Source organism: Orycteropus afer, unplaced genomic scaffold (genome assembly GCF_000298275.1).
Source record: "Orycteropus afer afer isolate SDZICR_OR568_19922 unplaced genomic scaffold, OryAfe1.0 scaffold00056, whole genome shotgun sequence".
NCBI classification, from domain to species: Eukaryota; Metazoa; Chordata; class Mammalia; order Tubulidentata; family Orycteropodidae; genus Orycteropus; species Orycteropus afer.
Window position 1 is genome coordinate 7054436 of NW_006921643.1, and position 22994 is coordinate 7077429.

Sequence of the window (22994 nt, forward strand, 5' to 3'; positions counted from 1 at the left end):
TTGGCTCTTTTACAATCTGGCCCAGACCTCTGACCTGGACCTCTTTAAAGTAGAACAGCACACAGGAGAAATAAGGACTACCAGGAAGATGGGAGATGAGAGTGGTGCCACTTTCAATCTGACCGTGGTGGTCCGAGACAATGGAGAGCCATCACTATCAGCATCTGTGGCCATTACAGTCGCTGTGGTGGATAGGGTTTCCAGAATCCTCCCTGACACCCAGAGACATGTTAAAAATCCTCGAACATACTCTGAAATTACACTTTATCTCATAATAGCATTAAGCACAGTGTCTTTTATATTTCTTTTGACAATCATTGTTTTGAGTATCATCAAGTGTTATCGCTACACTGCATACGGCACTGCATGCTGTGGAGGCTTCTGTGGAGTAAGGGAGCGGTGTCCTGCAGAGCTATACAAACAGGCCAACAACAATATTGAGGCCAGGATACCACATGGTCTCAAAGTACAGCCTCACTTCATTGAAGTGCGAGGCAATGGCTCCCTCACCAAGACTTACTGCTACAAGGCCTGTCTGACAGCAGGCTCAGGGAGTGACACTTTCATGTTTTACAACACAGGGGCCCAGACAGGACCAGGGCCTGGGGGTACCCAAGCAGCAGTGACTGACAGCAGGCACCTCACAGGCCAAAGTGGGCAAAGTGCCGGGAACCTGATTATTCTCAAAAATGATGCTGTTCCTCAAAATGAGGTGAGGTTACAAAGATGACAAGGGAAACGGTCTTCCACAAAGTCATGCATGTTTCACATACCCCCTTTATATCATGGGGATTATCTTTATGGAATAGTTAACAGTGATGGGGATTACTGGTAAACTGAGTTTATATCGTACCTATTATTTGGTCATAATCCACTATTTCCTCTCTAGAATAATGATACTAGAAAACTGTTTCACCTTCCATTTTTTTCCAGGTATATGAAGACTTCTCCATAAAATCATCTCAAAAATTAGGATTAGTCTTACATTTTTCATGTTAAAGCACAGCTCTGTAGAGAAATAGAACAGACCCGAGAATAAGTATTATACTTTACCGGATAACATTATGGTATTTCAAGAAAAATGGCATCTCTCTGCTATATCATCCACAGGAAAAGTTCTCTTTGGAAATGCTATAGAAGTGGTGTTTTTTAAAAGTTCTAAGACTTTTAGGGACTATTATGGTCACCTCTATATGGTGTCCCTCTGTATACCTTGGACCATCTACAGTGAATATTATCTAGTTAATATTGCCAATAACTGTCCTGAGCTAATGTGATAGGATCATTGGACACTTGACAAAGCCATAGAATGTGGACCTCAACCTAAAGCCAAAGTTGGCTTTGACTGTATAATATGATAGCTCTTCTGTAAGAGTAGACTCCTGCTAGAGGAAATGAATGATGGCAAGGCAGAGAGATGAAGTACCAAGTTGTCTGGTTGAACCAGGGAGATATTGGAATGAGTGGAATGGGGATGTGGGGAGATGGTGAAGGCCAGGACAGGCTGGGGAGGAAGGGAAAACTCTTCCACTAGCCACCTTTCTTGGCCAACTCTGAATTCATTCTAAGAGAATTTCCCTGCATTCAGTTTAAATGCAGTCCATAATCTTTTGATTGCTGTGGACCGTTCCTATGGTTTCGATGAGATGTAAAGTAGCCTCCTCAAATCTGTCATGTCTAAGTTAAATGATGATACTGTCAAAGCATTGCCATTTTTTTGGATCTAAAATTTGATTTGCAGTGGCCACCAAAGGCTTGGAATTGTGGATGGCTTATTGTACATGAAGACAGTTTTTAGTATATGCACTGGTTTTGAGTTATAAGTAGGCATAAGGCCAGTTTGCTCATTATTATGAAGAAGGTATGTAAATTATTGTAAAATGCATGAAGGTGTCTGTGCTCATGGATGTGTGCGTGTGTGTGTGTGTGTGTGTGTGTGGTGTTTGTCTACATAGGCATGCTTGAAATAATAGAGATATGCTTTTGTGGTACTTTAAACTTGGATTTCACAAGCCAGAATTTTGTCCCATAAATAGTGGTAAATTTTTATCTCCCCAAACAACTATTTTATAAGTAGGACTTTTAGAGCTACTAGAAAATGAGTTAATAATTGTCCTTCCTCCTATGTTTTTTTGTGATGTATCTGCATTGACATATTGCTGCTTCTTTTTTTAATATCGGTATTTTCACCTGCTAAGTTCATGATCTCTTGAGGAAAGCAGTGCACATTAAAAGACTTGAGGTGGGTGAGAGAATTCCCCATGTACATTGCAGGTAGGTTTATCAGAAGATCCTGATGTTAGTCAATGCTGAGCAGCCGTGGGAGGTGGATTGCAGATTAAGAAAAACTGAGTGGGGGGAGGGGAATCAAAGCATTCCAGAATTCTTTAGATCATAGCTTTTGAAAGCATTTTAAAAGGCTTAGCTTTAACATGGATGCTGTAGACATTTGCTTAACAAATTGCTGTGAAGCCCTGTGGGATGGAGGTGGGCTGCAGGTGGTGAAGAGGCTAGGCAAGGCTCAGCTTTGCCATCAGCTGTGAGTGGTAAGCCCAGAGGAATGACACACTTACTCTCCGTCTCCCGGCTCAAAGCTTGGGGCAGTTTGATACATGAACTATGCCTGTCTTACAATGACCCCCGCATGTTAACATGTACTTTGGTTCACAAACCTTTGCTCTAGGAAGAAAATCGTGTCAGAAAGTTCATGCTCTTGTGGGATTTTGCCAGGAGAGCACATGATTTTAATAAAGGCAGTTTTCTGCCACACAGTTTTAGAAATTCAGTGAAAAGCCCCAAGATCTTCAGCTCCTGAATGATTGCAGTCACAGGAATAGAGTGAGTCGCATTGTCATAGCATGGCAAAATGAGAACAAAAATCACTCAGCTCTGAAAGTCATCACTGCTAGACCAACTTGTTAAATCCCCATGTTGGGCTTTCTCTTTTCCCTACTAGTCCTTGCAGATGGCAGGAGAGTCCTGGGGTGAAGTCAATGCCATGTGCCCACATTAAAGTCAGATGGAATTAGAAGGAAGAGTAAGGGACTTTGTACCCATTGGCCCTTCTGCTGTGTAGGAGATCTTCTGTTTTTGTTATTTGTCTGATTTCATTACCCATAAATCATACACTAAACATTTACTGGCATCTGACATATGAGGAAACAAGCTCAGAGAGGTTAAGTAACATACATGATCACACTGCCCGTAGTATTTTAAATCATGTCTGACTCCAAAGACTGCTTTTTTCAATAAATGGTATAAAAAAACTAAACCAAAACCAAACTCACTGCCATTGAGTCAATGCTGACTCATAGCGACCCCCATTGGGTTTCTGAGATTGTAAATGTTTACAGAAGTAGATTGCCCCATCTTCCTTCCATGAAGTGGCTGGTGGGTTTGAACTGCTGAGCTTCTGGTTAGCAGCCAAATGTTGGTCTAGCCGTGATGACTTTCAGAGCTGAGTGATTTTTGTTGCCATTTTGCTATCCTATGACAATGCAACCCACTGTCTTCCTGTGACTGCAATCATTTCAAGAGCTGAATGATTGGGGCTTTTCACTGAATTTCTAAAAGCGTCTGGCAGAAAATTGACTTTATTAAAATCACGTGCTCTCCTGGCAAAATCCCACAATGCCTTATCTACTATGCCACCAGAATTCCTTATAAATGATATGTTGTTGTTGTTGTTGTTATTTGCCGTCGAGTAGGACCCGACTCATAGCAACCCTTCCTTGGGTTTCCGAGGCAGTATCACTATGGAAGTAGATTGCCCAACCTTCCTTCCGAGGAGTGGCTGGTGGGTTTGAACTGCCAGCCTTCTGGTTAGCAGTCAAGTGCCTTAGGCACTATGCTACCAGAGCTCCTTATAAATGGTATAAGGAATCAGAAATCCCAATGTTTATACTTTTTTGGATATGAGATACTTGAGCCTATAGGCTGTCACTAGTTCATCTGATAATATAAATTAACTGTTTTTGGAAAAACAGTTCTTACATAGAAAAGCCTTGTGGTGCAGCGGTTAAGCACTCAGCTGCTAACTCAAAAGTCAGTAGTTGGAACCCACTGATGGCTCCAAGGGAGGAAGAGTGGCATTTTGCTTCTATAAAGATGTATAGCCTTAGAAACTCTATGGGGCAGATCTACTCTGTCCCATGGGGTCATTATGAATCAGAATCAATTTGACAGCAGTGGGTTTTGTTGATTTTGTATAGAAGAAGATAACAATTGGGAGGCTCAGTGAATAAAAGTTTTACTTCCTGGCTAATATATTTTCTGAATTTGTTTATTTGTTTCACTATTGGAAAAGCCTATTAAGATCTTTTATTGCTATTCTTTCACGATTTCTCTCATCCTGCTTATTAAACATCAGCAGTTAACACCAGCCTCCAATCTTTTGTTGGATTTTACCTCCAGCACGCTCATTTCATGAGCTACTTGTGCAGTGAGGATTTTGAAGTAACTGTTTAGCTATGGGGCAGAATTCCTCTTTGGAGATTTATAAAAACCTGGTTTTGAATGTGGCTGGCACATTCAGTCTCCATGAAAAGGAACTGACTCTCAAGTTGGATTCTGTTCATCTGTGGTCTTGGTGCTGTGATTGATGATGAGTCACTCAGCACACAATGGGCAGACTTGTCCAGCTGCCTCAGGCAGCAGTGGATGGGCATGTGGACATTGCAGAAGAGTAGCAGAGAAAAGTTACGGTTGTATTCTAATTCCAAAGCAATTTGTATTCACCAAATCAAATCATGTTATTTCTTCCAGGGTGTGTGTATATTCACCCTACTTGCAGTTGTAGTGACGTGAGAGTTAATCCTTCTTTCAGTGGCACTTAATTTATTTCTATCTAGTGAGGCTGTCCTGGGATCAGTTTACACTCAGTATAAAGTGGCATGGAGATGAATTTATAAAAATTACACAATGGTCAGAATAAGGCAAAGAAATTGCATCTATGAACTCCTTGTTCCTGGGTTTCATCCTCAGATGGTCACTTTGAAGTGGGGGGGGGGTTATTTGGTTTGGTTGTTTTCATGTTGGTTATAGGACTGTTCTTCTGAGAAAAAGTTTATTTTCTTTAGTTTGATACTATAATAATTTCTTTAAATTACCCTTTTCCTCCAGACCTACTGGGCCAGATGGAATTAGGGCTAAGCTTTTCTCTGTCTCTTTATCTTGCACATATCCCGAGTGATGAAGAAATCTATTTATTATAGCTTGAAAGTCATTGGCCTACCCTTTCCTCTGACCCAGGAGTAAGCCGTCACATGGGCATCTGGTCTAACTCAGAACGCTCTGCAGGGACACAGCCTGGCAGATTATAAATTGTCTACTGGCATGCTGTCTGCTTGACAGAGTAGCAGAGCCAGTTCTGGATACTTGTCTTGGTTGGCTACCAATTTTTGCTCTCAATGAGGGGTCAGAATGATGTCAGTTTGCAAATGTTTGAGAAAAAATTACAGTCACCAAGCCAGTGTTTTAGCCCAATTTAATGGAGATTTACAGGTGTCTTTGTGAATTTTGCAAGACCTGATTGACATTCCTGTGCATAGTATAATATGAACATAAATTTAGCTTGTTCATATGATACTATTTTGAGTGTTATAATCTATAGCTATGATTCCCAAAATCAAAGGTCAAGATCTTTCCTTAGCAGTGTCTTGAATCTACTAGTCTAAAAATTACACAGGTTTTTTGAAGAATTTGAACTTGAAAAAAGCAAAGAAACCTCTGACATTGCAAAGGTGAAGAGAGATATTAGTTCCTTGGCACATAAGCAACATCAGTTCCTTTCGGGCTTTGCAGGGTCAGTACTCTAGGCCGCAGGGAAGTGAAACTATGAGTGAGAGAGTAATTGCTGTGCTAGCAGGCTGTGCATCCAGCGTTAAGCAAACCTTGCATTTTCTGTTTTACTGAAACCCATTCTGCATGTTTTAAAGTTATGTCTATTTTACTTTCATGCTCTGTGGATTAGGATTGTAAACGGCTGTTTTTAGTAGGAAGTATTCCACCCAGAATTCTCATACTTACCTTCTCCTCACTTAGATTTGCCAGAAGAGTAATATATAACACAACAATGATTATTTTAAATGTTATATTCCTTTATGTGTTAATTGCTAACAATTCACTTTATATTGCTGTATAACAAATTGCCACAGATTGATGGGTAAAAACAACACTCATTTATTATCTCATAGTCCTGCACTGTGTGGCTGGGTTCTCTGCTCACGTTTTCACAAGGCTGAAATTAATATGTCGGTCAGGCTGAGTTCTCTTCTGGAGGCTCTGGGGAAGAATCTGTTTCCAAACTCATTCAAGCTGTTGGTAGGATTCACTTCCTTAAGGACATGGTATTGAGCTCCTCATGGCACTGGCTGTCAGCTGGGGGTCCTCTCAGCTTTTAGAGGTTGCCCTCGGGTCCTTGTTCCATGGTCCCTCCATCTTCAGAGCTCGCTGTAGAGAATCTTCTCTTACATGCAATCCTTCTCATGCTTTGAATCTTTGTGACTTCTCTCTCTGGTCTCTAGACTCAGATTTAAAGGGCTCATGTGATTAGCTCAGTCCCACATGGGTGATCTCCCTTGTTAAAGTCAACCATGCCATATAACATAACCTAGTTATGGAAGTAAAGCCCATCATATTCACAGTCTCAGGGATTATGCAGGGTATGTACAGTGTCATGGTATACATTGGGGGTCATCTGAGAATTCTACCTACCAATTTATATCAGTCTTCACAAAATATTTTTTAAAAATTGTATTTTTAAATGCAGTGGCTATATCTGAAAAAGTTCTCTAAGGAAGAAAAGGAGAGTCTTGTGTCTCAGTGCCATTTATTTATGACCTTAACAATGGATTTCCAACACAAGAAGATATTTTATTATTCCACTGAGTAGTTGTGTGAGTTTATGAATGCCGTAGGGTATTTTAAAAATAATTTTATTTATTTTGTTGTTTTTGTTGAGCATATACACAGCAAAATATACACCAACTTGGTATTTTCTACATATATGCTGCCCGGTCATGTGCCGTCCTCACAATCCTTGCTATACCTGAGCCCATCGTAGCATGCACTGTGTCAATCCATCTCACTGAGAGTCTTCCCTTTTTCACTGATCCTCCACTTTACCAAGCATAATATCCTTCTCCAGGGAATGGTCCCTTCTGACAATATGACCAAAGTAGGTGAGATGAAGTCTGGCCATTCTAGTCTCCAAGGCGAGACATTGATTACATTCTTCAAGCTTCAAGTTGTATAACCATGTTTACCCTGCTTCACTGAGTGGTTACTCCTCCATTAACATAAATTCACTGCACGCTAAGAATCCTACCTATCTTTTCATTGCTGTTGTCAATCTGATCCCATTTAAACAAACAAACAAACAAAAAAACCAAACTCACTGCTGTCAAGTCAATTCTGACTCATAGCAACCCCTCCTTGGGTTTCTGAGGCGGTATCTCTACAGCAGTAGATTGCCCAGTCTTCCTTCCCAGGAGTGGCTGGTGAGTTTGAACCTCCAGCCTTCTGGTTAGCAGTCAAATGCCTTAGGCATTATGCCACCAGATAGCCTATAGATAGTTTTTAATAGAGCATAATGCTCAAGACAAGCATTTTTTACTAGTTAAACTAAACTGTTGTTTGTTTTATAAGATGACTTGAAGGGATATTTTTAGTTTAAGGTTTAAAGATTATCTCAGGGCAATAGTTTCTGGGGTTCATCCAACCTTCATGGCTCCAGAAAGTCTGGAGTCCATGAGAATTTAAAATCCTGTTCTGCATTTCCCCCTTTTGATCAAGATTCTTCTATTGAATAGCTGAGCAAAATGTTCAGTAATGGTAGCTGGGGTTAGGGTGTTTTATAAAACTTACTTTATTTTAAATCTGTATTAGAAGAGGTGATTCACCCATCTGTATCTCAAATATTCTATGGTACATACCATAAACAATACCATTACAGGAAAAATAAATCTTTGCTATAATTTTTATAAAAACTTAAGTAGGTTCTTGTTCTTCATGTTATATCACTCATATGGTCTACCTAAGTAGGCTTTTCAACCTCCATGGTTTTGTAACTATTATTCTACTAAAGGTCTAACCTTTTAAACAAAAAATAGTATGTTTTTTACCAGTAGAACTAAGCATAATCCTAAAGTATACCATTCTAGTACTCACTGCCATCAAGTTGTTTGTCTGACTCAGCAATGCCTCCTTGGGTTACGAGGTGGTATCACTATAGAAGTAGATCACCCAGTCTTCCTTCTGAGGAGTGGCTGGTGGGTTTGAACCGCCAGCATTCTGGTTAGCAGTCAAATGTCTTAGGCACTACGCCACCTAGAGAACTAAATAGTCCCACATTTAGTCCAAGGCCTTAACGTACACTTCATTGTGTAAGGAGTATCAGTAGTCAAGTAACTTTTCAACTTGGATTTTTCCAAGTTTAATCAAGCTCAGATCCTCATTTTTGTAATTTAAGTACAGTAATTTTGACATGGAACGATAGTTCATTTATTCAAACACGTCTAAATACCTACTAAATGCCAGAATTCTGCTAGTCTCTGAGACTATAGGAGTGAACAAAACAAATGCAATCCCTACTTTCATGGAGTTTATGATCTGACAAAGAAAGAAGATACAAGGGTAAATGTATAATATGTGTAAAATAGATATTCCATTGTCTACTAGGCTGGTGGTTCAAACCCACCAGCCATCTTCGGAAGGAAGGTTGGGCAATCTACTTCTGTAGTGATACTGCCTCAGAAAACCAAGGAGAGGTCTATGAGTCAGATCCGACTCGACGGCAGTGAGTTTGGTTTTTTGGTTTTTATTATCCACTGCTAAGTAGAGATTTATAAGATACTACTTTCTTTCTTAATTTTCCCAGCTTGCTCTAATACCATATGACTTCTCATAACAATGATTCTGGCCGATGAGTCTGAGAAACACCGTGCTACTAATGGATTATTGTAGAAAGTAGCAGCATGACAAATAAAATGTAAACATTGAAAAGTAAGATTGTTTAATAAACTGAGTTTCCTGGTCCATCTTGCTAGAACTGTGCCGTTCAGCAAAATGAGGTTGGTAATTTCATTTCAAAGATCAAGTTGCAGCAATTTTCATCATCAATGTTATCCAATTTTAGAAAAATTGGCAACATTTACTCAACAGATGTCAAAGTCTTTCTGGAAGGAAGGTTTCTACAGCTGACATTAGTACTGGTAAGGAGAGAGATGATGACAGTGAGGATTTCTGAAAAAAAAAAAGTATTTTAGTCATATTTTCACATTTTCAAAATGATTTACAAATATTTTCTCTTTTATTTCCACTAATGCCACTGGTAGAAAATGGCAGCCCTTGCATTTGGTATCCAGAGAGTTCTGTGCTACTTTATATGGAATATATAAGCAGTAGGAGCTCTGGTAGCATAGTGCCTAATGTACTTGATTGTTAACCAGAAGGCTGGCGGTTCAAACCCACCAGCCACTCCTCGGAAGGAAGGTTGGGCAATCTACTTCCGTAGTGATACTGCCTGGGAAACACAAGGAGGTGTCGCTATGAGTCAGGTCTGACTTGAGGGCACATAACAACAACAACAACATATAAGCAGTTTCTCAGAACTTGAAAACCAAAGATGAAACAGCTTATATATTGATATCTTGCCAGTGGGATGTAAGAGGATCGGAGAGGGTGGCTGGAGTTGGGGGTGGGGACATTTGAGATAAAGTGTCCTAGAGTTGTAGATTTTTCTGGACCTTGACTTTGGCTAAATCAATTCCAACTCGTAGTAGAGAGTAGAACTGCCTCCATTGAGTTTCCAAGGCTGTAAACTTTATGGAAGCAGATTGCCACATCTTTCTCCCATGGAGTGGCTGGTGGGTTCTAACCTTTGACGTATCAGTTAGCAGCAGAGATTTTAACCACTGTGCCACCAGGACTCCTTTGAATGCCATCTAGCCCTCCATAATCTGTCTGGAAGTTGGGATGCTGGTTACTTCTTCTTCAGGTGTTTATGAAATCCTCCCGTATATGTGTTTATAAAGTATTTTGCATCTTTTGAATGAATGATAGAAATAATAATTATTAACATTTTGAAATGGTTTATTGGTATTACTGTGATTTTATGTCTGCAAAATATGTTAATGATAATCCAGAGAAAAATACAAAATATGATCTCCTTCCTCCATCTTTCCACTCAAACAGACCTCAGTATTCTTCTTTGTCCCTCAGATTAAAGTGAGAGGGCCACCCTAATCCCTGCCCATCAAAGCATACCTACAGGGTATCTATAACATGTTTTTCATAATAAAATTTTTGCTAATTGATACAAGACAGTGATGGTGACAGATTTGGTCCTCGGTGATTCCTGAGTAGTTTTCATCCAACCAATAATCCCTAAACAGTCTTTCTTAAAACAAAACAAAACAAAACCTACTGGTGTAGAGTTGATTTCTGATTCATGGCGACCCCATGTGTTTCAGAGTAGAACTGCTCCATAGGGTTTTCCTAGCTATGACCTTTTGGAACAGATTGTCAGGCCTTCTTCTGAGGTGCCTCTGGGTGGTTTGAACTGCCAACCTTTCAGTTAGTAGCCCAGCACTTAACCTTTTGGCCACTCAGGGACTCCTAAACAGTTGTTATTGTTGTGTGCCTTCAAGTCGGCCCTGACTCATAGCTTCCCCTCCTTGGGTTTCCAAGGCAGTATCACTACAGAAGTAGATTGCCCAACCTTCCCTCCGAAGAGTGGCTGGCAGGTTTGAACCTCCAGCCTTCTGGTTAGCAGTCAAGTGCCTTAGGCACTACGCTACCAGAGCTCCCTCCTAAAACAGTAGTTGCCCATATTTTCTTCTTTGACCCTTTCAATTTGGATTGACAGTTTGTGGCCAGATCTCCCAATGCACAGGTGGTGTGGAATGAGTCAGGTTCTTCTTGGGTTTCAGGTACTTTTGTTATTGAACAGTAATGGAGTGAGGAGGCAAAACATTCAGGGAGGAACAGGGAACAAACACAATTTGATGAAAAGAATTAAGTAGCAAAACTAGGTTAAACTCTGCAGTGGTTTGTTTTCCTCTCCCTAGTATTCCTCTTCAATCAGCAGAAGAGGGTGCTATCAGTTGCTGGTGTTACGACTGGGCACATCCATCCTGGGTCAAACATGCTGCAGTCTGCAAAGCACACAGCAGATTGCAGTCTTCTGCAGTCCAGCCAGCCCAGCAGAACTTGTGCAGTCGTGTGTCCTGTTATAACCGGAGTACCAAATTGGAAATATCCCCTTAATGTTCATCTGAGGGTAAGAGCAGTGAAAGCTTGTCCTGTCTCAAAACGGACTGTCCTTCCTCCAGTGTCTTAAGAACTTTGTTTCTGAATAGAACAAGGCAAAGTCTGCTTTGCTATGACATTTCATCTGTGCAAGGAATCTGATGAGCTAATTTAGTTTTTCCCAAGTGCCATATATATAGATATCATCTTAGGGTTGCACATGAAATGGCTCATTCAATACTTTTTTTAGATGCATGGAAAAAATTAAAGAAAAAACTAATCAACTAGCAGCACTGAGAGAACATTATATTTGGCTGTATTAACAGAAAACTCCATTTCTGTTTTTGCAGCCCCGACAGCCCAACCCTGACTGGCGTTACTCTGCCTCCCTGAGAGCAGGAATGCACAGGTATGTATTTCTCCTTTTCCCTCAGTCAGAATTAGCTTTTACTTTGTGTGATTCAGATAAAATATGCCTCCATAGGCCAGAAGCAGCTGTCAAAATTGAGATTTAGATACTTCTCCAGGAGAATGCAATTATTTTCACCTCTCTCCATGTCTTTCAATTCCTTGAAACATTGAAAGAGGTCAGTGCCAAATGCTTATCAAGTGCTGGCAAAGAAGAGTGACTGTAAGGTCACAGAGACAGGCTGCTGTGTATTTTCTCTAATCAAAATTTCTATCAGGAAGTGATTCCAACTTTGTCCATCCTTTCTCTGCCTATACTTTCTGTCTCTCCTTTAAAAATGGCAATTACATTAGAAAGATACAAATCAAAACAACAATGCGATATCATCTTACCCCAGCAATAATAGCAAAGTTCAACAAGACAGAAAACAACAAATGCTGGTGAGAGTGTGGAAATTGCCATCATACACTGCTGATGGGACTGTAAAATAGTGCAATCACTGTGGAAAACAGTATGGTTCTTCCTTAAAAGGTTGGAAATAGAAATACCATTTGACCCAGCAATCCCACTATGAGGTATATATCCTAAAGAAGTAAGAGCTGGGACATGAATCAGTATATGCACACCCATGTTCATTGCAGCACTATTCATAATAGCAAAAATTTGGAAGCAACCCAAGTGCTCATCAAAGGATGAATGGATAACCAAAATATGGTACATACACACAAGGGAACAATATGCAGTATTAAAGAATGATGAAGAGTCTGAGAAACACCTCATAATGTAGATGAACTTGAGTGAAATGTCAATCACAGAGGACAAATATTGTCTGACTCCAGTATTATAAAAAGTTAAGGAAAGAGTTACACAAGGAAGGAAACTTTCCTTTCGGTTACCAGGGATGGGAGAGGAAGAGAGGGAAAATTGCTTGCTAAGTGAGAAACACATATTGATTTGGGTGAAGAGAAAGGCAATATGCCAAGAGTGGGTGAATAGCACAATATCACTAAGGAAAAGAAAGACATGGATAGGTGTACAAGAAGTACAGAGAACAAAAGTAAAAACTATCACACAATAGATACACAATATTGCATTAACAGTAATCACAAACATTAATCTATGACCATTTATAGGTTTGGCAGGTGATATTTCTACCTACATATTTATATGTGCTATAAAAATGTGTGTGTATAGAGCTAACAGGGGACAAAGTTATGATAATTTCTTAGCCACAACCAAACACCTAGAGAGAGTGAGTCACGTGAACTTGGGACCATAGTCTAGGGCCATAGTCGAGGGGGACATCAAGCTCAATTGGCATAACATAGTACACAAAAACGTTGTTCTACATCCTACTTTGGTGAGTAGCTACTGAGGCTTAAAAGCTTGCTAGCAGCCATCTAAGATACAACTGTTGGTCTCTCCTCATCCATAGCAAGGAAGAGTGAAGAAAATCAAAGACACATGGAAATAATTAGTCCAAGGGATTAGTGGACTATGGGAACTTCGGCCTACAGGACCCTGAGACCAGAACTAGATGGTACCCGGCTAGTATTTCCAATCACTTGGAAAGGGATCAAAATTGGAGGTCCTGAATGGAGTGTATAGGAGCTCTGGTGGCGTAGTGCCTAAGGCATTTGACTGCTAACCAGAAGGCAGGCAGTTCAAATCCCCAGCCACTCCTCAGAAGGAAGGTTGGGCAATCTACTTCCATAGTGATACTTCCTCGGAAACCCAAGGAGGGGTCGCTACGAGTCGAATACGACTCGATGGCAGTGAGTGAGAGTGAGGATAACATGGGACAAAAATGTTAAACAAAACCTAAAATTAAAAAAAAAAAAAAAAAAGAGAGAGAGAGACTACCCCTGAGACTATGGCCCCTAGTCCCCCTTTGCACCTGGAATTGAACTCACTCTTTTGGCTTAACTTTCAGCCAAACGATAGACAGGCCTCCCAGGTGAACAGTTACACCAGGGAGGTGCACTCTTAGAACAATCAACTATGGAGGTCAGAAGGGCAGCATTTGTGCCTGGAGAAAGCTCAGAAGGCAGGAATGCATAGGAAAGAAGGACACAGGGAAAGGGTAACCACAGGGAGGAAGTGTGAATGGAGTTACTACATTGTGGGGATTGCAATCAATGTCAGAAAACAAAATGTATATGAACTCTTGAATGGAAGTTGAAGTTTCTCTGTAAACTTTTACCCAAATCATAATAAAAAGTTAAAAAAAAATGGCAATTACTAAAGATGCTTTTGCACTCAGGTATAATTGTGCAAAGTATATGTACATGTTGTCTACCTTAGGTTTCTATCACACATTGACTATTACATCCTATTTCAGCCACAATAACTGGCTATTACTATTGTTCAGAACTTGATAAGCATTTGGCCCACTTATCTTTGCCATCTTATTGGTATCTTATTGCCATCAATGACATGAGCTTCTCAGAGGGTATGTCATGTAAAGTGCCATTATTGACTATCTAGAGCTCAAATCTAGCTTAACCTAGAGAAAAAGCATTACTCTTAAGACTCAGATGAAATATAATTTTGCTTTCTCTACTTTGTCTTTTTGACAGTAATTGATTAACTATCATTATTCTCAGAGTAGATCTAGTATCCATGCCATGGGGACAAATTAAAGATTCATTAATTATAAATGCCTTTGAAAACCAAATAGAGAGGGCCAAAAAAACTAATGTTCACTATCTGTAAAAGGATTACATTTTAAAAGCAGTAAACTTCAAATGTAAGGCCCCCAAAACATCTGGGTAGTGGTTAAGCAGATCTTCTCCAAACCTAGATAAGTCTCTAAAAAGAGAGCTTTTACAAAGTGTATGTTGAATTGATGAAAAATTAATTTTAGCCCATTAAAAATACATTAGATTAAAATAAATTAACACACCATCAACCATCACAAATTGAGCAGAAATCATTACATTGGTTGCTATTTCTGACCCAGAAACAATCAGTAAAGGGCTAAAGAGAGGTAGCTGGCTCTAGTGAGATGTCACAATTTTAGGCCCAAAATACTCATGCAGATATCCAAGTACTAAGCATCAGAAGGCCCTAGGGGATGGCCTCAGGCCTAAGGCAGTCAGCTGCCACACCCAAGGTTGGCAGTTCAAAGCCACCAGCTGCTCCCTGCCAGGTAGCCGGGCAGTCTCTTTGGGGGCTCTGGTAGCATAGTGCCTAAGGCACTTGACTGCTAACCAGAAGCCAGCCACTTCTCGGAAGGAAGGTTGGGCAATCTACTTCCATAGCGATAGTGCCTTGGAAACCCAATAAGGGGTCACTAGGAGTCGGGTCCGACTCAAGGGCACATGATAACAACAAGTATCAGAAGGAATTCTTTATATTTGTTAGTGACCAGTTTATGCTTTCATCTGCATCTGAGCTATTGGTGGAGCCTTGCAGTAGGTAAAAGCATGATCTACAATACTATTTCTCTCCCAGGTGAAATATGTAAAGTCAGTGCTTTGGTTGGCCAGTATCAAAGCTGTGAAATGTACCCTAAAAACTACATTTAAAATAGGTAAAATAGCAAAACATACTACTTCCTTATTCCATTCTCAAATAAATAAATAAGCTACGTGTGGTCTTATTCAGGTTTCAATTAAGATAAGATATATGTTGTTGTTGTTGTTATGTGCCGTCAAGTTGGACACAACTCATAGCAACCCCTCCTTGGGTTTCCGAGGCAGTATCACTATGGAAGTAGATCGCCCCATCTTCCTTCTGAGGAGTGGCTGGTGGGTTTGAACCGCCAGCCTTCTGGTTAGCAGTCAAGTGCCTTAGGCACTACGCTACCAGAGCTCCTAGATAAGATATTATGAGACCTAAATAGGATAAAAAATGAAATAAAAATTGAATACTAAAGTGCCATTTTTTTCCTCACAGTGTAGTACATTGAGCATATGTTAGAGTTGTGACTTAAATAATACTAATTTTATTTTATTTTCCATACATGTGCTTGGCTTCTTGGCCTTTCCGGTCTCCTGCATCATGTAGATGTCCTTTTGAAAATTCTGCTTTAAGCTAGCTGATTCCAGGCTAGTTGCATATTCCAAATGAATCTGATTGAAACCATATAATTTGCTGGTGGGATCTAAGAACACGCAACAGATATTAATATTTGGAAAAAGGAGAGGCTAAGGAATAGATGAGAGGAAGAATAATGATAGGGCAGAGTTTAATAAGTGATTCAAAGTCAGAGTGAGAGAATACTGGGCTTACAGATCCCTCACGCCTCCCAACTGTCTATGTATAAAATATATAAAGAGATTAAAACAGAAAATAAGGTTAAGAATTAATTGGGTAGCCAATGTGGAGTAACATTCCACTTAGAAGAAAATAATTTTAGTCTGTTCTCCTCTTTATTGTACAGAACTCAGGAACAAGGGAACCTGCTTAGAGAGGCTTGGGGCTTTTGAGAGCAAGTGCTCCTTTCCTGCTGAGCATTACGATGTTAATATGGCATTAGCTCTATGATGGACTTCCTGCTAGATTTAGTGAGCACCACATGGCATTAATGAAAACCAAAATTGCCATAAAGATAAAACATGCTTATTGCCTGAATATATGGAAGTCAGTGAGTCAGTCAGCAGTGCTGCAGTGCATGCAAGATGACTGCTCAGCAGTAATTGCTTCCATTCAAATATGAGCAGAGTATAGTAGCTGCAGTCCTGCCTCCATAGATGTAATTTCTGAGAGTGGAAGGAGATCTGGAAAGGCATGTATGATATAATTGTTATCTGTGTCTGTGTGTTTACTCAGCTCTGTGCATCTGGAGGAGGCTGGCATTCTACGGGCTGGTCCAGGAGGGCCCGATCAACAGTGGCCAACAGTATCCAGTGCAACACCAGGTAAGAAGCTGGGGTCCCTCTTTTCTTGCTTCAGTTCTGGAAAGCAATCAGATGACATATTTTTGTAAGATCAGAAATGTTGGTGGCTCTTTTTATTCTTACTGCTGTTACATAGATGATTTCTTTTTGTACATATTTACTTTTATTTTCTACGTGTTATCTTTCAGGAGTTGAAAACAGATCACATAAGAGTATGTATGTGTAGAGTTCTTTTAAAAAAAAAAAAAAAGCAGGTACTTTTCAAAGCTTAGGCTATTCAAGCTACACAGGGTAGTTCTGATGGCCTCCTACACAGAAATGACACTGTTAGTAAAGGTCTTTTGGTTGATCTCTCACCTCTCCCAACTGTCTATGTATAAAATATATAAAAATATTAAAACAGAAAATAGGGTTAAGAATTAATTTGGTAGCCAATTCACAGTAGGAAATCCACTCACAGTAGTAAGCAAAAGGGCGATAGATAAATAGATATGTAGATAGAAAGATAGGAATGGAGTTTCTTCTCTTGCAAGTGGAAAGTTATTGGAACCAAGTTATCACTCTCTTTAACTCCAAGTTAAAGGCAGATCTTCTTTTCTCTGTGTATCTGCATCATTCTGTCAGATATGACCACCTCACAGCTTCTTAGTTCAGAGGACCAGTGGAGACCGATTGGTAGCCCAAAATTTCAGTAAAGAGAAACTGCCTGGTTGGATCAGGAGCCAAGTGGCTTGATGAGCATGAGCAGATTGCCTAAATTTTCATTCCCTTAGTTCCCTTATTCTTGTTCAATGGCTAAGACAGTGTCGTATAATAAAAATATAGCTTTGAAAAATATATGATTTTGGAGTCCATGTCTGTAGGTGATGGTGACAGTTTTCAGAATGGGGATTATCATGGGCTGAGCAGAGACTACAAATGGTGTCTACAGCAATCCTCCATTTATAGGACATGCAGATAATGATTTATTGAGCCATAATATGCTTAGGCACTGTGCCAGGACACTGCATACACAATCTCATTTATTCCTCATGATAATTTTGCAAGGGATTTATTATATCTGTTTTACTCTGATGATGCTGTGGATAAGGCATTGGGCTGCTAACCAAAAGATAGGCAGTTCAAACCCACTAGAAAATGAGGCATTCTACTTCCATAAAGATTTACAGTCTTGGAAACCCGAGGGGATCATTATGAGTTAGAATCAACTTGATGGAAGTGGGTTATTGTACATATGAGAAAATGGAGACACAAAGAAGTTAAGAAACTTGCCCAAGTACACATAACTTGTAAGTAGAGGAGGTAGGGTTCAAATCCAGGTTTATCTAGCTCTAAATCTAAGCATATCCGGTACTTATATTCATAGCATGGCTGGCTTGTAAGAATTCATGCAAATTCAAACAAACAAATGAACATAAATAAATAAATAAATAATAGATGACATAAAGGTATGTGTGTAAAAAGTTCTTTCCAAATACAATCAGATGCCTTTCGAATGCTTAGGCTATCCAAGTAACACATACAGCTAAAAACTCCCTGTTTTTCTTTCTTTCTTTTTTTTTGCTGGCAACTCTAAGGGCTTTTGTTGATTTTAATCAGCCAGCATTTGCTATTTATGAATGTGGCACAATTCAACTAAAAGTCACATTTGTCAAAAAAAAGCACAAGCTAGAGCAGCTCATTAGAGAACTAATATTGCCAGATGGCAAGAAAGGGGAGGAACATAAAATAGTTCATTGACAAATGTGCAACCCCATGCCAATGATGGGGTGAAGAAGAGGGCTGGAGAAGGATGTGGTTTTAAACTCCCAAAATGTTGCTGGCTAGGTAGGCATATGAAGGTGAGAACTACTGAATCAAAGTAGCCTTATGAAATCCTACCTTGACCTAGGCTACACAAGCTTTCATTTCAATGTTTGTCTTGTTTCTTCTCAAAGAGGTATTGGAGGTCAGTCTGTTGAGCCAAGAACTAACTTTGAGTACATTCTTCTTCTCACTGATGCTGTTGGTTTGTGTATATTCCTAGGAAAATATGAAATAGAATCTTCAATTGATTATTTTATCTGCATTTGGCTCATGTCTCTCCTTCAGATTCAGAAAAGTATTAGGACAGAAGAGAGTCTTCACTGCTCTCCTTCCCTACTTCCCAGTCTCTTGTAAAATCCTTGCTGACCAGGATTGTGCCTGGCTGCTGACTCATGAGTCACAGTCCTCTCAGCTATGGGAGAGCTGGACAGAGTCCCCATCTTCCAGTTACTCCATGGTGACCTAGCCACACTTTTCAACATACCATTGTACACGAAGTTAAGGGAATTCTCCCTGCCCTCTGCTCTGTCCTTTTGGTCCTTCCAGGGTTTAGGACTCAAAATATGTTTTACATTCTTTATAAGGAATATGGCATAACGATTAAGAAAATGGAGTTATGATTTGGAGTCAGACAGATCTGAGTTTAATTCCAATCTCAATTTACTTGTTGAATGAGCACAGACAATTTGCCTAAATTCATATTTTCTTAATGGCGTCATCTATAAATAGCATATAATAGTAATAATATCCATCTTACTGAGTTGTCATAAGAAATAAATAAGAGGGAAAAAAAGAGTTGACCTATTGTATTATTAAATATTTAATTGTCTTATTCCACCATTTCTCTGTCAGTTTTTTGTGCTATGATGGTTTGCATGTTGCTGTGAAATTGGAGGCTATGCCACCAGTATCTCAAATACCAGCAAGGTCACCCATTGTGGACGAGATTCAGTAAGCTTCCAGACTAAGACAGACTGGGAAGGACAGGACCATCCACTTCTGAAAAAATTGGCTGCTTAAAACCTTACGAATATCAGTGAAACATTGGTATAGTGCCAGAAGAGGAGCCCCTCTAGGTAGAAGGTACTCAAAGTACACAACTGGGGAAGAGCTGCCTCCTGAAAGTAAAGTCGACCTTAATGATGTGGATGGAGTAAAGCTTTCAGAACCTCCTTTTGCTGATGGGGCATGACTCAAAACGGGAAGAAAAAGCTGCAAACATTGATTAATAATTGGAACATGCAATGTATAAAGTATATATCTAGAAAAATTGAAAGTTGTCAAAATGAATGGCTCAAGATCATGGAAATTATTGAACAATATCATTAATATCACACAAAGTAATAGATAAAGATGACTATCTTAGGCATTAGTGAGCTGAAATGGACTGGTATTGGCCCTTTTGAGTGACATAATATACTATGCTGGGAATGACAAATTGAAGAGGAATGATGTCACATTCATTGCCAAAAAGAACATTTAAAGTTCTATCCTGAAGTACAGTGCTGTCAGTGATAGGATCCATATGCCCACAAAGAAGACCAGTTAACATAACTATCATTCAAATTTACACACCAACCACTAAAGCCAAAGATAAAGAAATTGAAGATTTTTACCAATTTCTGCAGCCTGAAATTGACCAAACATGCAATCCAGATTCATTCATTATTACTGGTGATAGGAATGCAAAAGTTGGAAACAAAGAAGAATCATCTGTAGTTGGAAAATATGGCCTTGGTGATAGAAATGACACTGGAGATTACATGATAGAATTTTGTAAGACCAATGACTTATTCATCGCCAATACCTTTTTCAACAATGTAACCAGCATCTATACATGTGGACTTCGTAAGATGGAATACACAGGAATTAAATCTACTACATCTGTGGAATGAGGCATTGAAGAAGCTCAATATCATCAGATAAAACAGGGCCAGGAACCTATACAACTATGAGACCAGAAGAACTAGATGGTGCCTAGCTACCACTGTCATCCACTGGGAAGGGATGTAGGAGATCCTGGATAGAGAGGGAGAACAATGTGGAACAAAACTCAAAATCATTTTCAGGGAAAAAAAAAAAAAAGATGGTGGGGACCAAGTTTTCTGGTCCAATAGAGCCTGATGGAACCATTGAGACTATGGCCCCTAGCTGCCCTTCAGGTCTGGAATTGAACCCACACCTGTGGTTTCCAGCCAAGCAAGGTACAGGCATGTGAGTTAAACATTTACCTCAAGTAGACACACGCCCTGGAGAGAACAATCATGGGAGAAGGAAGGGCTGCTTATGCACAGGGAGACAGCTCAGGGGGCAGGAGAGTATGGAGGGATGGACACTGGGAAGAGGTAACTATGGGGAGGAAGTGTGAGGGGAGCTGTTGCATTGTGGTAAATTTTGGTCAATGACATGAGACAAAGTATATGTGAACTGCTGTATGGAAAGCGAATTTGCTCTGTAAATCTTCACCCAAATCACAATAAATAATAAAAAAAAGGAAAGAAAGAAAAAAAATAGAACAAGGCCAGGAGCTGACTCTGGAACAGACCATCAGTTGCTCATATGCAAGTTCAAATTGAAGTTGAAGAAAATCAAAACAAGTCTACAAGAGCCAAAATATAACCTTAATTATATCTCACCTAAATTTAGAGACCATCTGAAGAGTGGATTTGATTCATTGAACACCAATGACCAGAGACCGAGAAGCTGTGGTATGATATCAAGAACATCATATGCTAAGAAAGCAAAATGTCATTAAAAGACAGGAGAAGAAGAAAAGACCAAAATGGATGTCAGAAGAGACCCTGAAACTTGCTCTTGATTGGGGAGTAGCTAAAGTGAATGGAAGAAGTGATGAAATAAAAGGGCTGAACAGAAGATTTCAAAGGACGGTTTGAGAAGACCAAGTAAAGTATTGTAATTGAAATGTGCAAAGAACTGGGTTAAAAAAGCAAAAAGGAAGAACACACTTGGCATTTATCAAGCTGCAAGAACTGAAGAAAAAAATTCAAGTCACAAGTTGCAATATTGAAGGATTCAATACAGGAAACATCCAAAGAAGATGGAAGGAATACACAGAACCACCATACCAAAAAGAATTAGTCCACGTTCAGCTATTTCAGGAGGTAGCATATGATGATCGGGAACCAATGGTACTGAAGGAAGAAGTCCAAGCTGCACTAAGGGAATTGGTGAAAAACAAGTTTCCAGGAATTGATGGAAAACCCACGGAGATGTTTCAGCAAATGGATGCAGTGCTGGAGGTGCTTATTCATTTATGCCAAGAAATCTAGAAGCAGCTACCTGGCCAACTGACTGGAAAAGATCAGTATTTGTGCCGATTCCAAAGAAAGGTAATCCAACAGAATGTGGAAATTATTGAAAAATATCATTAATATCAAAACCAAAAACAACAACAACAACAACAACCCATTGCTATTGAGTCAGATCTGACTCATAGCAACCCCTTCTTGGGTTTCCAGGGCAGTATCACTACGGAAGTAGATTGCCCCATCTTCCTTGCAAGGAGTGGCTGGTGAGTTTGAACCGTCAGCCTTCTGGTTAGCAGTCAAATGCCTTAGGCACTACACCACCAGAGCTCCTTCATTAATATCACTTTTCAAAGTAAAATTTTGCTGAAGATCATTAAAAAATGATTGCAGCAGTGTATTGACAGGGAGATTCCAGAAATTCAAGTTGGATTCTGAAGAGGATGTGGAAATAGGGATATCGTTGCTGATATCGGATGGATCTTGGCTGAAAGCACAGATTACCAGAAAGATGTTTACCTGTGTTTTATTGACTATACAAAGGCATTTGACTATGTTGATAATAACAAATGATGGATAACATTGGGAGGAATGGGAATTCCAGAACACTTGATTGTGCACATCAAGAACCTGTACATAGAACAAGAGGCTGTCATTCAAACAGAACAAGGGGATGCTGCATGGTTTTAAATCAGGTAAGGTGTGCATCAGAGTTGTATCCTTTCACCATAAGTATCACTCTGTATGCTGAGCAAATAATCCAGAAAGCTGGATTGTATGAAGAAGAACATGACATCAGGATTGGAGGAAGACTCATTAACATCCTGCAATATGTAGATGACACAACCTTGCTTACTGAAAGTGAAGATGACTTGAAACACTTACTGATAAAGATAAGAGCCTACAGTCTTCAATATGGATTACACCTCAATATAAAGAAAACAAAAATTCTTATAAATGGACCAATAAGCAACATCACAATAAATGGAGAAAACATGGTCAGGGATTTCATTTCACTTGGACCCACAGTCAACACCCATGGAAGCAGCAGTCAAGAAATCAGATGTCATAATGCACTAGGCAAATTTGCTGCAAAAGACCTCTTTAAACTTCTTCTTTTTTTTAATTAAAAAAAAATTTGCAGTGTTTACTTTCCACCCTTGGTAGCCAACAAAGAAAGTTTCCTTCCATATATAAACCTTTCCTTTCATTTCTACAATAATGAAATACTACAATATTTGTTCTTCTGTGATTGATGTATTTTGCTTGTCCTCTAAGTTCATCCATGTTATATGGTGTTTTGAAGATTCTACATTATTATTTAGTGTTGCAGTGTTGCAAAGTATTCCATTGAGGAGTTCTGGTAGCATGGTGCCTAAAGCACTTGACTGCTAACCAGAAGGCTGGCGATTCAAACCC

At 39.6% G+C, this 22994-nt stretch overlaps 1 protein-coding gene across 1 annotated transcript in view; it reads left to right on the plus strand.

Annotated features, from left to right (window-relative positions):
- LOC103195446 (protocadherin alpha-2) overlaps positions 1–22994 on the plus strand; it is a 297204-nt gene that overhangs the window by 242668 nt on the left and 31542 nt on the right. The window contains exons 3-4 of the mRNA XM_042780708.1: positions 11601–11659; positions 16436–16524. Of these exons, the coding sequence (XP_042636642.1) occupies positions 11601–11659; positions 16436–16524 (148 nt within the window). The remainder of the gene's footprint in view (positions 1–11600; positions 11660–16435; positions 16525–22994) is intronic.